General features: G+C 37.9%; 1 protein-coding gene across 1 annotated transcript in view; it reads left to right on the top strand.

Annotated features, from left to right (window-relative positions):
- LOC137649714 (succinate dehydrogenase assembly factor 4, mitochondrial-like) overlaps window positions 1-2,811 on the top strand; it is a 290,409-nt gene extending 287,598 nt beyond the window's left edge. Inside the window, exon 3 of the mRNA XM_068382672.1 lies at window positions 2,314-2,811. Coding sequence (XP_068238773.1) covers window positions 2,314-2,489 — 176 coding nt within the window. The 3' untranslated portion in view covers window positions 2,490-2,811. The remainder of the gene's footprint in view (window positions 1-2,313) is intronic.
- Window positions 2,812-18,432: the final 15,621 nt, after the last annotated feature.

Here is an 18,432-nt window from a genome sequence, read left to right as displayed (position 1 = left end):
AATTGTTTCTATGTTCTATGATCAAAAAAGGACTAAAGTCATTTAAGCAACGTTGGTTATAGGTCCCACAAAATTGATGCATGTTTTTTTTTAATGTGTACATCTCATGAAGCAGTTCTCAGGTGCAGTGACTGTGATGGTATTTTAACCATAAAACATAATTTTAGCAATTGTATTGTTTTTAAATGAGAGATATTTATGTTTTAGTAAAGAATGTTTTTTTAGCTATTTTATCTGACTGATAATTTCTCTGTTTTTAAGATTTTAACATTTTTTAGAAAGGTTTTATGGATAACATTTGAATTTCTATTTATCACAGGTTTTTATCTCTATTTTCATCTACTCTATTTGCTATATATTTTATTTCTATTTATTAGATTTAATGTAAAAAAAAAATTCTTACCAAATTTAATCAAGCTTGACTAATTAGGCTGGTTAATGTCCTCCCTTTTGATGAATGATTGTCAGCAGAGGCAACTTCTCCAGGCAGGGACACACTATTAGGATTGAACCTTCTTTGAACTTCAAACCAGCCCTAGATGGTATTAAATTCTGTTGGCTGGTTCTGGGATATTATCACTGTTATCTGTAAACTTGCCATAATGCTGCCTGGCATTCTTGCATGTGATCTTGGTATTCAGTGCAATGTCGTTTTTACTATACAGTAGTCACATATCCAAAGGGCTAATACCAACTCCAACCTTATGATGGCCTTATTACCTGGAGTTATCACCCTTTTTGGTGTCCTGTCAAAAGTGACATCTGCCCTTATCCTTATGTTCTTTTCGTCCTTCTTGAGGTAGTGAACGGTATCTTGGCGAGGCTTAAAAGCAATACACAATCTTAACCAAAATTGTAAAAAGCGCCACACAACACAGATAAAGATGCAGAGCAATATCATGTACTTATGCACAGAAGTAAATTGGATATATTTGGATACTGAGTGCCGCAGTTTGCTTGAAAGTGATCCTGCAGTCTGACAGCCAATCACAGTGGTCAAAATACTAATCAGCATTCTCTGATAGATCGTGTCTCCTCAATCAGCCAGTAGTGTACCTTGTACTAAATCACCTGGGCAAAATAGGCTACTCTCCTTGCTTCTTGAGTTTTGTTTTCCATACAGATGTGTGATTCTTGTGTTATCTATGAAACACTATGCATTTTATTCTTCCAAACAAACTAAACAAACTGTACACGTTGCGATCTTGCTATCAAATCAAATACCTGTATTTTTATTTAATACTGTAATTTATTTTATTAATTTTTAACCCAAAAATGATTTTAAATAAAGATATTTAAAATTTAAAAAACTATAAAACTTATCTACCATCAGAAACCCACCATTTACATATATTCTACTTATAAATCTGCAATGTACTGAAGGTATGAGGGATTAATGTGCAATTAATAATTATTTACCTGATACTGAATCCCATGCTGAGTTTCATAGCAGCTGTACTCACCAAGTGTGCCTTGGTTGTGCATTGACATCCACTTTATTGATACAAGGAAGCCAGAGAGTCCATGGTTCCAAATCAGAATAATAAAAATAAGATAAGTTTTTCATTTAATGCAAAAGGAAATATTTCCGTATATTCTATTCAAAGGTGTTCATATTGAAAAATGGCTGCCATCTTTAATTTTCAGGTTGCTAATGGGTTTTTATAAAAGAGCAATCCCAAAGGATTGTGTACCAATTTTGGTGCTTATTTCCACAAAAGAAAAATTCTTCTGAAAATTTGCTGTTATTTGTTCCATTATGATGGATCACCACACTGCATATTGGTCTTCACACAGGGGTAGGCTATCCTATACTAGCAGCATCAGGCATGGGAGACACCTGTCTGAACCAGGTAACTCCCTCCTGGGGGAAGAATACTATCATTGTCAAAGCTAAGTAACATTTTGTGCTTTGCTCATTGTCTTCCTGGTCAGAAGAGTATACACAGTACAATCTTTCAAGGGCAATAGGGGGCTACTTACAGTTTGCCTCTTCATAAAAGCTACATCACACATGAGAACTATTGAGTGTAATTTTACTGTCACAGGTAATACATGCTCATAAAAAAGAAAAATATTAGCAAACCAAATGAAGGAAAATAACACATCCTTTCACCAGCAGCATATGTCTAAGGTGGTTTAACTCTTGTCAAACAGGTGGCAGTGTCTTCCCTTCACACCGCCTTATTAATGATTCAATGGCCATTCCAGCTGTGGTCATCTATTCAAAATACGAAAGATTTGTATTTGTGTAGGAACAAATAATAATTGTTTTGAATATTTTAAAGAAACTTAAAGGTATATTTTTTACAGGTAAACTGGATTCTCAAGAAACATTTGAGGGCCAACATCCTTACCAGGAAAAAGAACCATTAGAACCATTTCCTGATAACATTAATCCTCATACTGGAGAAATTGGTGGACCAAAAGGACCAGAACCAACACGATATGGTGACTGGGAGCGTAAAGGCCGTGTAACTGATTTTTAAAACAATAAGAAATGGAGCAAACGTTTATAGTAACATAATTCCTATTGTACAGTTAAGTTTGCAAATAACATAAAAGTGGTTTCTTTTTTTATCCCTTTTACCTTATTTGAAATACCTACTTGCAATGGTATAGATATTGTTAGGAAGGTCTATATATGTTCCTAGACCATGAGAAACTGTAATATATAATATGCAATACTGTGTATAGTGAAAAAAGAACTGTCCATCCAATAGGGAGGAGGGGTTACTTATAAAGTATTGTATATGTGAAATTATTCCATAACTGAGGTTAGCCTTGTGGCTTATTAAAGGAATTAGCATGTACTGGGTTTTATTTACTTTTACCATAAAAACTGTAATTTTTAAAAACTAAATGTTTCAAGTATTCTTTCTGGAACAAGTTCCAGCTATATTTGAGGGAATAAAATATTGTCTATATCACATATAGATTTCAACTAAAACTTGCTTTGTTTGGGTCAACAACCATAATTTAGAGTAAATTGATCATGTGCATGTTTCTTATGAATCCTGCATAGTATTATGTTAATGATCTTTAACCTAATTTCATTGCTCTTAGTTCATTGAAAGTTAGTTACTCGACAAAATTAAAAAGCTAACAAAATTAAAGGAATCTGTATTTTTCCTAGCTAGACATCCTGGAAGGAAGAAGTTGTACAAGTAAAAAGAATAAATGATAGGCTTTTAAAGATTCTAGTGATAATAGGGGGTCGGATAGTGCATACAATTTCAGCATTATCCTGATGGGTTGCCAAGAACAAAAAAAAAATATTTAGACAAGAGTTCAAGGCAGCTTTTATTATTATTATTATTATCATTATTATTATTATTATTATTATTATTTGCTAAGGTACAATCCTAGTTGGAAAAGCAGGATGATATTAGCCCAAGAGCTCCAACAATGAAAATAGCCCAGTGAGGTAGGGAAATAAGGAAATAAACTGCAAGAAAAGTTTCAGGACAATAACAACATTAAAATGAATATTTCATATATAAACTATAAAAACTGTAAATTAACAAGAGGAAAAGAAATAAGATGAAATGGTGTGACCGAGTGTACCCTCAAGTAAGAGAACTCTGCCCCAAGACTAGTGAACAGTGGTTTGATTTTGGAGTGTTTCTCCTAGCAGAGTTGCTTCCCATAGGTAAGGGATCTCTCCTACCCCCATCAAGAGGATAGTACCCACTGAACAACTATAGTGCAGAAGTTAGCCCTTGGATCGAAGAAAAATTGTTTGGTGCATTCAGTGTTGTTAGGTGTATGAGGACAAAGGAGAATCTGGAAAGAAGAAGCTAGACTATTCTGTGTATGTATAGGCAAAAGAACAATGAACTGTAACCAGAGGGAGGGATCTAATGTAGTACTGCCTGACCAGTGAAAAGATCCAATAAATTGCTAGCGGTAGTATCTTAACAGGTGCCTGGTGCCGTGCTACTACCTGAAACAGAAAAAGAGGAGAAGCTAATTATAGCAGACATGAATGGCAGAATTAAGAAGAGATGGGCTTGATATGAGGAGGTACATGGAGGCCATGGGTTTGGAATTAGAAATGAAAATGGTCCCTATATATTAGAGATTGTTCTTAGTTCTAAATTGGCATGTAGTTTCAAAGTGGATAAGCACCTGATAACCTATGAAAGTGGAGGAGTGAAAAGTCAATCAGATTACATCCTAGTTAGAGGGATTGACAAAAAATGTGATGAACTGGAAAGTGATTTTGGGAGAAGCATACTGTACAACATAGACTGCTAGTGGTGGCTTTTAAGATAAAAATTAGATAACCCAAGAAGAGAAAAGGAGATCTGGACTTAAGGTTTGGAACTTTAAAGGAGAAAAGAGTGAGCAATTTAGGAGGATTATGGGAGACAAATGACTGGAAAATTTGAACTTAGAGATTGGACAAGGTAAATATCTAGGTAGATATGAAAGAAACGTGTAAGATAAACAGAGGAATTAGTGGGAATAACCAGTGGATATGTCATGTCAGAAGAAGAAGAAAAGTGGCGATGCGACAGAGAGGTGCAAGAGTCAGTTGAAAGAAAATGAAGCATTAAAGGACAGAGAAGTAAGGCATTCACAATATGCAGAGAAACAGTACAGAGAAGAGAAAAAATATTCAAGGAGGAAAGTAGGAATAGCTATTAAAAGAGCAGTAGAGCAATTGAAGAAAAAGATATCTATGAGGCTCTGTCCTCACGGCCGAAGAATGTTTGGCGAACTTTGTTTCTTATCGAACAAAGTTTGGTAAAGGTCTTTCAAGCCTGTGTTCAAGTAACAGTTGAACAGCAAGAGCTTGGTGACGGTAGCAAGTGTGATTGTTGTACAGATAACAAGAAAATTAACATTCGTAAGCAAAAAAAAAAAAAAAATCTGTGTATTGTTGTGTGCTAAAAAAAAAATTTGGAAGTTGTATATGTTATAATCCTTCAGAAGTTATAAAGTGAATCAGAACTAGATTTCACAAATTACATGACAATGGACTCAAATATGTTTTACAATGTTATCTCGATCTCGAAATTGGGACCTACAATCACCAAACAGGATACAATTGTACAGAACTTCAATACATATTACAACAAGGATTTCTAAGTAGAGTTTGTGTAAAATAATTTTCAAAACTTGCAGATAGATCTAGGAAGGCTTAAGAAAAGAGATTCCTTCGACTTGCTAATTTGCCACATTTCTCACTTGTCACGTCTATGTTATTTGCGGGAAAGACTTAGTTTTTGCTTCACCTCATCTTCAATAGCATTATTAATGTTAGTGCCCATAGTTATTTTAGAAATTACCACAACTCGTCATTCATTGTAGATTGGGCTAACATAAAGTTGGAACACAGGCTCTAGCATAGGCATCCCGTTAGAATTGCATCCCCATCTCGATGGCCCTCACATCGCAATGGCTAAAACGGTGTTGTTTATATAATTATCATGTTTAAAGCTGCCTCAAAGGGCCAAAAAAACTTTTACATGTCTCAACTTGAAAGTTGAGGATTACAAAATTGGTATATCATTGGCATTAACGTAACTTCGTACGTCAGACAATGGCATCTCCACAGTCTCAACGCAGCTCTTGCTACTTCAGTAATCATACAAAAAAAAAAAAAAAAAAAAAGTACCAAACTATGCTCGCTAGTTCTGTGCTTCTGATGTCACCTGAAACAAAGATTGTCGAGCAAAGCTCGTCCGTGTGGATGGAACCTAAGATTTTAAATTAGAGGAAAAGGCAGACAGGATTTGGGGAAACTGGACATAATCAAGGATAGAGATGGAAATATATTGCTTAGGGATGAAAACATTAAGAGATAGAGAGGATGTTTTGAACGACTATTGAATACTGAAAATGAGAGAGAGGAGCTGGGAGAAATACCAAGGGTGGAGGGGCCAGTGATGGAGATACGGAGTACAGAATGAAGCGGGCATTGAATAAAATGAAAAATGTTAAAGCACAACGTCCATCAGAGTTTCAAATTGAAATGGTCAAGATACTAGCTACTGAGGGGGTGTGGCGGGATGTTGCTACAACAACCCCCACACCCTTGATCGCACTTAACAGACAATTGTCTCTGCAACACAAACTTTCCCCTTACTTTATCATAAACTGAACTCTTAGACAAAAGGACAAAAAAAAAACAAAAAAAACATGACCTTAATACTATATTTCTTACAAACTAAAATAATACAAAAAACCCTTCCACAATCAATTAAACCCTCAAAATCAATAAAGCACTAACAAAACTTAAACACTAAGCATACAAAAAACGTAAAATCATTCAAATAAACTAAAATAAAACCCTAACAAAACTTAAAACTAAACTGCACACCAACACCAAAAATATGTGTTTATAAATATTGCGACACCAACACTCTCCTCAACACAAAGCCGACTGTCTTTTACGGTAAACTACCACTATCACCGCTCTGTGATTAACAGATTAAACTGTGTGGCAATTTGCCACAACTGCCTCGCTGATTGGGGTGGTATTTATAGTCGTCATCGTCGTCATCATCATCATCATCATAATCATAATCATCAATCAAAATCTTAATAAACAGACCAGGTCATCGACGGTTTTGCAGTTCAAAAAGAGCAGTCCAAACAAAATCGTAATACAGGCCAGGTCATCAACAATACATCCACTTTCTAAAAAATTTAGTCTTTCCAAAGGAGTTAGTCTCACCAAGGAGGAATTACGGCCTGCAAAATAAAAAAGAAAAACACTTACAGACACTTGTAGCTAACTAAACTATCGCACTATAATCAAAGATAAATAATAAACTGTTACTATCATTCACAATCACGACAAGCAAATATAAACAAAACTGTACTTACTGTTGAAATATATATTATCTTCTACGCTGGTAAAATCAATTAAATACGGTAAATCCAGCATTCACACAACCGTCTCTAGCAGCAGTCAAATAAAAAAAGCATTCGCTCAGAAACATTTACTACTCTCCTAACCAGGCTAAAAGTAAACAAACAACCTCATTTATACCAACAGTCTTTCTCACAACAAACAATCGATACACTAACTACCTCTCTCTCTCTCTCTCTCTCTCTCTCTCTCTCTCTCTCTCTCTCTCTCTCTCTCTCTCTCTCTCTCTCTCTCTCTCTCAGGATTTGGCAAAAAACAAAAATAAAAATAAAACAAAAATAAATCCTCCACAGGGGAAGAATGGATGCTGGATTCATTAAGAGCGATATCGGAAGAGGAATAATGCTTAAGGACTTGAGGAGAGTCTAATGGCATCTTTATTTAAGCAGAAAGGTGATGTCATAGAATGTGGAAACTACAGGTGAATTCAACTAACAGGGCATGGGGTAATTGTTTACAACACCACGTTCTCCATTTATTCCAAAATAATGCAATCCTGCAGTTCTCATCTTCTTGCACAGTAATTAGGTGGTTATTTAAATTCTGGGAAAGCTATAATTAGCAAGATATGTTGAGGAAGGGGTTATAAAAAGAAAATAACTCGGTTTCCTCACTAAACGACTTAGAACTGACATGTCAACATAGTCAACCAAACAGAATTTGTGATGCCAACGTACATAAACAGAAGTTCGTGATGGCAGCGTACAGTTGATATACTGTATATTCAAAATATACTTAATCAAAAATGGTTTAATTTACACAAAAGTGTCCATAAAATATGCAATTTACAATTGGTGACACTTTTGAGTAATCACTCAAATTTTGATTCAGTACATTTTGAATATATAGTATATCAAGTGTACGCTGGCATCACAAACTTCTGTTTATGTATGCTGGCATCACGAATTCTGTTTGATTGATTATGTTTACATGTCAGTTCCAAGTTGTTTGGTGAGGAAACCGTGCTATTTTCTTTTTATAACCCCTTCCCCCTTCCTCAACATATCTTGCTAATTATTGCTTTCCCAGAATTTAAATAACCACCTAATTACTCTGCAAGAAGATGAGAAATGCAGGATTGCATTATTTTGGAGTAAATGGAGAGCATGGTGTTATAAACAGTTACTGGGCATGGTTTGAAAGTTTTTGAAAGAGTACTAGATGAGCGATTATAAAGATTGGGAACAGCATTATGGATTCATAAGGGGGAGAGGGACTGTGGATGCCACTTTTTTAGTAAGGCAGCTACAGGAAAAGAGGGTTTTACTGCAAGCTCTTCTATGCTTTTGTAGATCTAGAGAAGACTTAGAATACCAAGAGAAGTGATGTTTTGGTGTATGAGGAGGAGTAAAGTCCCAAAGAAGTTAGGTATAATGATAATAACAGTCGGGGAAGCAGAAATCTTTGAAGTCACTGTTAGGTTACACCAATTGTCAACATTAAACGCAATTTTATTTATCCTGGTCATGAATATGTTAAGATATCATAAATGAAGAGTTTTGAGAGTTGCTATGTGCAACTGGTGCGGTAATTGCCACTGTAAATGAGGAAAACTAATAGAGAACGGTTGTAGTGTGGCAGGAGACTTTGAATAGGGTTTGCTTGAGGGTAGATTTGGATAAGACTGAGATTATAGCGAGCATTAAGTAAAGTAGGGAGAAGGTAATCATACATGAAAATAGAGGCTCAATTATAAACAAGGTAGAACAATTTAGATACTTGGGATCTACTAGAAGTCAGGAAGGAGGACATGAGGCTGAAGTTGAGAATAGGATAAAAGTATCCTGGAGGGAAGTAGTGGGAGTCGTATGTGATAATAAGATGAGAATCAAACTAAAAGTCAAAATCTATAGCACAGTATTAAGACTAGTGTTAATATATGGATCGGAAATGGGCTCTAAAACTAAAAGAGGAAACAAAGCTTGAGAGATTAAAGATGAGAATACTGAGTTGTATTATGGGAATATCACTGCTTTAAAGATTGGAAAATTATGAAATAATTAGAATGGCATGCATAGTGGAGATTACAGAGGTAATAAAAGTGTCATGACTGAGATCGTGGTGTGGGCATGTGTTGAAGATGGATGTGGAGGGGGAAGAGTAAGGAGGGCTAAGGAGAAACCTGTTATTGGTGAAGATTAAGAGGGAGGCAGAGAATTAGATGGCAAGAAAGTTGAAGGATATGGCAAGAAGCGGTTCAGTGGAAAAGGATGCATTTTATAGAAGTTATTGGAGAGGGCACATCAGGCAACTGACCCCTTAATGGTGGGATAGAAGAAAATACACCCTAAATCCCTTTAAAATAGTGATAAATAATGGATTTTGACATAGGAAAAATCTATTTTTGGCTGAGATAGCCATGTCCTGATGGAAGGTCCTTCCGGCAGCTTCCTATTGTATAATATTTCTCCAAGTGATATTACAAGAGAATTACCGTCAAGTATCACGGGGTTCTAACCCCCGGAACGACTATCTTAAGATATCGTGTATAATCAGGGACGTATACGTAGATAACTATAGATATCTGCACACCTAATAGACTTAACCCAGTCTAGGAAACTAGGGAAAAGGATAGGTGAGGAGCCGTTACATATCCTCTCCCCTCATGGTACTACTATTTGTCACTGATGACGCCATTCCACATAGCGTAACTACTGTGAAAAGAGGCATCCTACAAGGCATCGGGGATTGACAACGTAACGGGTGGGCCATCAGGACTACATGGCTATCTCACCCAAAATTAGATTTTTCCTACATCAAAATCGGTTTTTTGGGAGGAGGTTACCTTGTAAGGTAACAGGGGAGATAAGGAAGCATACAAGGGCCCCAACGTTAGGTTAGGGGAGTGACAATGGGTAGACCATGCATGATCCCTTGAATGGTCCCTAGAAGGCGAAAACACATGTGCAACACTGAATCTTGTATGTATAAATACCTATATCTTCATTTCATAATTTTAAAACACTAGGAACGCTTATTATATCATGCAGTAAGTAAACATGAACACTAGGCATCGAGCCTAGGGTAGGCTAGTAGGCTAGCATGGGGATTGGCTAACTAAGTGCGCCGAGAATACTGTCGGCATAATATAACTAATTCCTAGCAATGAAGACTAAATAATTAATGATATTTAATTAGTTATGAGACCGGGAACGCTGTTCTGGCTAACTAAATAAAGCATGCGGTGCGAACAGTGGCGTCGTAACATGATGCCTCCGGTCAGGGCACAGCTCAACCACAAAACACAAGATTTAAGGAAAAATAGTCGTTACTTTACGGCCAGAGGTTATTTATACGATACAAGAACATGGTACTCAACTTTCCAGAAGAAGGCGAGGCTGAAGGTTGCGACATGGCGAAAAATAAGGATCACTGGGAAAAAACCAAACAACGTAGATCGCTACAAAGGTTGGAATAAAGAAGACGGACATGATGTCATTCATGATGGCGGACAGCTATGGCTGCCGTTTGTTTACGTCGCGAGGTACCGTAACGGTAACGTAGGAGGATAACTTTGCAACGGCTCCTCAGTTATCTCGCCACCTTTTCCCCCTCGAAGCGTAAACGCTATGTGGGGTGCAGATAGCCATGTGGCGTGTCAATGCATACATCCCCTGTTGATATACGATATCCTAAAGGGAAACCTTTACGGTACTCGCACCAGAAGTTAGAATTCTGTGAAACCTTTGGTTTAATTCTCTGGGAATATCAACTGTAGACATATTTACCCTTAGGAAGCTACTAAAGGAACCTTCCATCAGGACATCATGGCCATCTCACCCAAAAATAGATTTTTCGCTTCGCTCAAAATCCGTTTTTTGGTCTCAAGCCATGTCGTCCTGATGGAAGTGTACCAGAGAATTACCTATGACTTGGTAGGAAGCCTCAAAGAGAGAGGTCCCAATACCGAAAATGTACTTACAGGATTACTCCGCCGAGGCATAGGTATCACTCAACTATATATCCCAGAACAGTTCAGAGGCAGTATTGACAAGCATGATGGTCCGACAAGGAGGCAATAAGGACCAAAGGACCGCCCTCCACAATTGGAAAATCACCTGAGTTTAGTGTCGGAACCCTAAGGAACCCGAAACTGAAGGAGGCATCGTAGGTAAGACGTATGGAACCAATACCCGCCAGGAGAAATAAATCCAATTATGTTCAGGAAGGATTATAATAAGGAGGCACACTAAATTTATTGCCGGTAAGGTAATTATAAGCATGATAATAGATCATCAAATAAAAGGCACGTAACAATATACAGACTTTAATTCACAAGAAGCAGTGCAAAGGTTAACAAGGAATCATCATTAACAGCATTTGGAAAATTTATGTACAAAAGTAAATACATCCCATCCATTCCCAGACATAAGGTAAAATTAGGGAACCAATACATGACATAAGAAACCATAGGGAACTTATGACAAGAGAAATCTGATCAATAGATACATGATCACATATTTACAAAAAGGGGTCATCACCTGAACCAAATGAGATATAGCTTAACCAACATTTAAACAGCTAGGCTGTAGCACTGAAGGAACAAACGTGCATTGGAGAGACACGTGAACATGTAACGTAGATGATTAATTGCATTTTTTCTTTCTTCCCTGAAGCAAAAACCAACTGTTTACTCATTGCTAATAACAAGCTGGAAGAGTGCCCTAGGACGCACTGAGGGCTATGTCATTGCAGTGGGTTTGATAACAATTCCCGCAACCACCACAAAATGGCGTATCTCCTCCAATTGCCTCGGGTAATGCCTGAAGAGAACCCTCTTGGACTTCCAACCAGTATATGCCGGCAGTCCATCAAAGGACATATACTGGAAAAATTTCAAGGAGGAAGCCACTTTCCCAGGGTCGTGACCCGATGGTATACTAGCCAGGTCCGCTCTTTGTATAAAGTAAGTAATTTTTGCTCTTAGCTGTTTCAGAGACAAATAAGACCCCACTGTTTCCCCCTTAAACAATTGACCACCCTTAAATTGCACTGTTCCTAGTAAATACACTTTTAAACCCTGCACTGGACACAGGGAAGGATCACCTGTTAGGGGAACTATTTTCGATGGACCCCAACGTTTAGAGGGAAGTTCATTCTTAGCTAGAAAAGCGGGATCAGGGTATAAATTAACCTCACCATTATCCACAAATTCAATGTGGCCCTCGTCTCTAGAAAGTGCCACAAATTCACTAAGATGAGCACTGGAAACCATCGCAATTAAAAAGATGACTTACTGAGTGATATCACGAATAGAAGCTGTTTGATTGTCTATGTCTGAAGTGAATTGCAAAACTTTGTCCAAAGAACAAGAGATAGGCTTCGGTGCAGCAGACGGCCGTAGCCTTGCACAAGCCTTCAGAATTTTGTCGAAGAGATCCCAGAGATCAAAGGCGTATAGTATAGGTCTATTGAGGGCCGATTTGTACGATGAAATCGTGGAGGCAGCGTAGACAATCTCCTGGTGTACCTCCTGGGACAGATCCTGCACAAAACAATGATTTTTCGTCAAGATACCACTCTGCCTCTAGAGGTTTTGTCCGAGAAAGGGAATCCGCCATCACATTTCCTACTCCCTGAAGCTGGGGTGCTGACAGGTATCAGCCTTTCTTCTGAGCCAACGTAAAGACGGCTATCATTACATGGTTCATTTGAGGAGACCTCGACTCGTGTCTATTGATCCAATGGACTATCACCTTGCTGTCGAGGACTAGACGGATATGAATGTTCTCCTTCAAGTGTAATTTCTTGAGCGACAAGAAGACTGCCATGGCCTCCAGAATATTGATGTGGAATTATTGAAATTTCTGAGACCAACGGCCTTGCACTTTCTTGAGCGGGGTATGACCTCCCCAACCATCCAACAAGGCGTCTGTATGAAGTCACTACTGGAGGCCCTCTTAATGAGAGAATGCCTTGATGAAGTCATTGAGCTTCAGCACGGCATTTCATTCCCGTGCTGAATCTTGGTGACGGGCAAGAGGGCTCTCGAACTTCGGGAAATTGCTCCCCCAGTTCGAATCTAAATTTCTCTCTTTCATCTTTTTCTTCTGCTTAATATTACTTCGACCTCCTCCTAATTTTATCAAATTTCCTTTCTTTCATCTTGCTGTCCTATCTCTATGACTATTATTTTTCTTAGTTATATATATATATATGTAGATGTATGCATATATATATATATATATATATATATATATATATATATATATATATATATATATATATTTATTTATTTTATTTGTTCATTTATTTTTTTATCTATTTTTTTTTTATTTTATTTAAATAGCGTGGATATTTCCACATTCGTTATTACTGCCTGCTTAGATGAATGGGAGAAGGGATCACGGTTGGGAGGTATTCGCATTCAAAGCTATATATGAGAGTATTGGATGATCTCAGCCATCCCAAAGATGGTTTGGACCTTTTTGGCGGAACTACTCTCAAGGGTTGGGTCATCGGAATCCAGGGGGATCCAATCCTTGAGGTGGGACTCTTGGCTTTTGGCCGGAAGCCCATCATTACAGATATGGGGAGGATGATTCCATATTACTTTGGTCTCAGTCCTAACAGGCGGGTTTAGCTTACACCTGTGCCTCTATATCTGTTTTGATGCTACCCTTCGGGTAGGGTATGGAGTGGACCATCGGGGAAATATACTCTCATTGTGCCGATAGTGGAGAATGCAAATTTCCTTTCCAACGTATGATACTTTCTTATAATTCTCAAGCAGGTACCCCAACAAAACAACAAAAAACCTGAAAATCCCACCCTTAAATATGGACCCTTCAAATACTGAATCCCCATCCCCTGGATTTGCTGACTCCCCCCCGACACTGTTGACGACTTCTGCTACTGTAATTAAGGAAAACTCTGTTGACGACCTTCGAACTAAAAAGGACCACTCTACTGATGTTAAAAAATCTAGCAATTTGGGTAACACAGGGAAACTACGATTCCTTCATGTTTCCCAAATCCCATTAGAGACAAATTATGATGATATATATAGAGCATTTGAGTGCTATGGATTGATAAAGGAAATAAGGATGCAACTTGGAGATGAAAAATGGGACTCTTGGATATCTTTTGAAAGTCATGATGAAGCGTTTAATGCCATAAGTAATATTAGTAGTATCAAAATTAACGAATTGAACATCATGGGAGCTCTTTGTGATAAGGTCCCAAAGGAATTGGATGTGTACAAACCGGCTGATTGGTTTGAAAAAAATAGAAATGTACCCATGCCTTCACAGAGAAAACCCAAACCACCTATGTGGCTCTTAGCTGAACCTAAAGGGATAATAGGGAATTATTTTAAGATATGTAAGTTTATCCAAAAAAAAAGTAGGAACCATAGCACCTGGAGATATATCTCGTTTTGGGAAGAACAGTTATCTCATCCATGCCAAATCTTCGACCCAGTCTGCAATACTGTCTAACTTACAGACAGGCAGTGATGAAATTACATTGGAAATGAAACCTCATCTAAATTTTAGTTATGGAAGGGGAGTGGTCTTTAATAAGGACCTATACGAATTTACAGAGGAGGAGATACTTTCTATGTGTCCATTAAATGTATGGAAAGTGCATAAGGTTCCTGGAACTTCAATGATTATACTTACTTTCCAGGATGCTGATGTACCTTTCCATATTTTTATTGAAAATGAAAGGATTAAAGTTCGGCCTTTCAAACAAAAGCCCCTGCAATGTTTTAATTGTTTTAAATTTGGACACCCATCCAAAGTTTGCAAAAATGGAAAAATGTGTGGTATTTGCTCCAAAACTTATCATGGAGAATGTACACTTGAGGCCAGGTGTTCAAATTGCAATTTGAATCATAAATCAACTGATAGGAGATGCGAACTGTATAAGTTGGAGGAAGCTGCCCTAAACAAATCAAGTTTAGAACACATAAGTGTGGGACATGCAAAAAGAATGTTGAATAAATCAACCAGCTATGCAAAGGCCTTAAAATCAAAGGTAAATTTACCACAGGAGACAGCAACCCCACCTAGCACTGCCAGTAATTCTAAGAAAAGAAATACAACCTCTGATGATAAAGTACTGCATGACAAAGTAATCGTATTGCCTTCTGAGGCTTTGCCACAGCGTATTAAAAATGGGTCATTGCCCATTTCTGTACAGCCTTCGTCCCCCATTACTAACATTAGTACTAACCTCTCCCAGGCCATGTCCTTGCCTGATTTGATGGAGATGCCACCTGACACTAAGTTACCAGGTGCACCTGTATTGGGGAAGGTGCAAAAACCTGGTAGCTCAAAACCTACTAATCGGAAAAGAGAGAGACCTCCATCTCTCTCGCCCCCTTCCATAAGAAATATCAAAATTACGACGTCAAATAAATATGATGATTTGTCTGTTGATATTTCTGATCTGGAAGTCAATTTAAATAAATCGGAAATTCAAGTGGAGGTCCACCAACCTCCTTAACAATCAGATCAAAAAGACAAAAAGAAAATCATAAATTCTAAACCCAATCTATCAAGACCTTCTTTAATAAAACCACCTAAAAATAGTGTTAGATCAAAAACTGCTAATGGGAAGACTCCATCCAAGGGGTCTACCAAATTATAAACCATAGTTTTTTCCTCCATTTTGCAATGGAATTGTCAGGGTTTAAGGGCCAAATATGAAGAACTTAAGCTCCTTATTCATGAGCATTCCCCCATAATTATTTGTCTACAGGAGAGCAAACTTGATCATAATACCCCTTGTCCTCGCGAATACATTAGTTATAGGACACCATATGATCACCAAGTGGGGAGCCATGGCGGAAGTCTCATATACGTTCGTCGAGATGTTCCCCAAATTTCTCTGTCTATTCGTACACCTCTGCAGGCAGTGGTTGTACAGATCGACATAGGGCGAAAATATACAATTTGTTCTCTGTACTTGCCTCCAAATGAAAACATTTTGTATGACAACTTAGTGGAGGTGATTCAACAACTCCCTCAACCTTTTCTTTTACTTGGAGATTTGAATGGTAGACATCCTTTGTGGGGTGATGTTTTAGCAAACACGAGGGGAAATATCATATCATCAATTGTGGAAAATGAAGATGTGGGACTCCGTAATACAGGAGAGCCCACACACTTTCATGTCCAGACAGGTACCTTGTCATGTATTGACCTAGCAATCGTAAGCTCTAATTGCCTAATCGACTTCGATTGGAGAACATTAGATGATTGGCATACTAGTGATCACGCACCAATCATTATAAACACCAACAATGGTCCACCTTTACAGGGATCGCCACGATGGAATCTTGACAAGGCGGACTGGGATAAATTTCGTGAGCTAAGCGAAATTGAGGGGGATGCAGGACAAGTTGAAAATATCGATGATGCCATAGACTTACTGAATGGAACTCTCCATACAGCAGGAGTCAATTCAATTCCAAAAACAACAGGGTTATTCAAACGACGACCAGTCCCGTGGGGGTCTTCAGAACTAACTGCCCTGCACAGAGCCACAAGAAGTTCTTTAACACGATTGCGTAGACGCAGAACTGATGAGAATTTAATTATGTACAAGAAATGTAGAGCACAGTTCCGTCGTGCCATGAAAGAAGCAAGGCGCCAGTCATGGATGTCTTTTGTTTCCTCCATTAACAGTAGAACACCACCATCTTCTGTGTGGAGGAAAGTAAAAAAGATAGCTGGCAAATTCACCCCCAACCCACCACCAGTGTTGAGGGTGAATGGCCAGTATGTAACTGAAGCAAAGGAAGTTAGCAATGCCCTGGCTAATCATTTTTCAAATGTATCCAGCAAGTGTGAAGGAGCCCCTGGTCACCAGTATAGGAGCGCTGAAGAAAAGAAAATTTTAAATTTTGCAACAAGAAGGGAAGAGTCGTATAATTCTCCTTTCACTGAAAGAGAATTTGATTCCGCACTTGCTCATTGCAACGATACAGCCCCTGGACCCGATGGAATTCCATATGCAATGATTAAACATGTACATTTTAATACAAAGCTATTTATTTTAAGTATTATTAATAGAATATGGCATGATCATAGTTACCCAAGTGTTTGGGAACTAGCCATTATTTTAGCCTTTTTAAAACCCGGTAAAGACAAGTTTTTAGCAGCAAACTATCGTCCTATTGCATTGACATCTTGTTTATGTAAAATCATGGAGAAGATGGTCAATGCAAGGCTGATATGGTACCTTGAAAAGAAAGGTATTTTATCATCGATTCAATGTGGATTCCGAAAAATGCACTCAACGACTGATGTGTTGATACTACTAGAGTCTTCTATTTGTGAAGCCTTTGCTTCCAAACAGCACCATGTTACAGTATTTTTTGACCTTGAAAAGGCATATGATACCACATGGAGATATGGTATACTTAAAACCATTCATGAATTGGGATTGAGAGGAGAGCTGCCACTATTTATTCAGGCATTTCTTTCACGTAGAGTTTTTCAAGTGAGAGTCGGGGAAACACTATCTGAGAGTAAGTGCCAGGAAGAAAGAGTTCCTCAGGGTAGTGTGCTGAGTGTAACCCTTTTTGCACTAGCAATTAATGGGATATCCTCAGCCATTCCCCAGGATGTTCTCTCAACATTATTTGTGGATGATCTCTCCATATCATTTGCTGGCACTAGAATGGCAATGGTTGAGAGAAAAATCCAACTCTCTATTGATAAAATTATCCAGTGGGCTGACATGAATGGATTTAAGTTCTCGACAAGTAAAACTACCATTGTCCATTTTTGTCGTATCCGGGGAGTACATCCAGACCCGGATATATACATTAAAGGTCAACGGATACCATGTGCAAGAGAAGCTAAATTTTTAGGTTTGATATTTGATTGTAGGCTGACATGGGTTTCTCACTTAAAAGCATTAAAAGCTAAATGTGTTGAAACTCTGAATATCTTAAAAGTATTGTCCCATACATCGTGGGGGGCAGACCGCAATACTATTTTAAAATTATACAAGGCCTTGATTTTTTCCAAAATTAGTTATGGTTGTGAGGTATATTCTTTAGCCACCCCAAGCCGGATAAAAATATTAGACTCGATACATCATGCAGGTATTAGATTGTCTACTGGAGCTTTTAAAACCTCGCCTATCCCAAGTCTCCTTGTTGATGCTGGAGAGTTACCTCTAGACCTTTACCGAATGTCTTCCATTCTTCGGTATTGGTTTAGATTGCAAAGACTCCCTAACTCTCTCGCCTTTCAGACTGCAAGCCTTGTAAGACATGCATCATACTTTGAGTTGCATCCAAAATCTCCTCAACCTTATGGCTTTCGGGTGAAACGATTATTAAATAGTCTGGATTTAATTAGAAATAAGGTACTTCCATTCAAGGTATTACCAACGCCTCCATGGAAGTTACCAGAGATATCTTTTTGTAAATATTTTATTGGAGATAAGAAGAATATGTCAGACCTAGAAGCCAGGTCTCTTTTTAATGAACATGTTAGAGAACATAGAGGATCAACTTTTATCTATACTGATGGCTCCAAATCTGATGCTGGCGTTGGATTTGGAGTACATAGTAATGGTTTTAA

The sequence above is a fragment of the Palaemon carinicauda genome, chromosome 11 (assembly GCF_036898095.1).
Source record: "Palaemon carinicauda isolate YSFRI2023 chromosome 11, ASM3689809v2, whole genome shotgun sequence".
Lineage (NCBI taxonomy): Eukaryota > Metazoa > Arthropoda > Malacostraca > Decapoda > Palaemonidae > Palaemon > Palaemon carinicauda.
The sequence above is the reverse complement of the archived record's forward strand: the minus strand, read 5'-3'. Positions and strand labels throughout refer to the sequence as shown.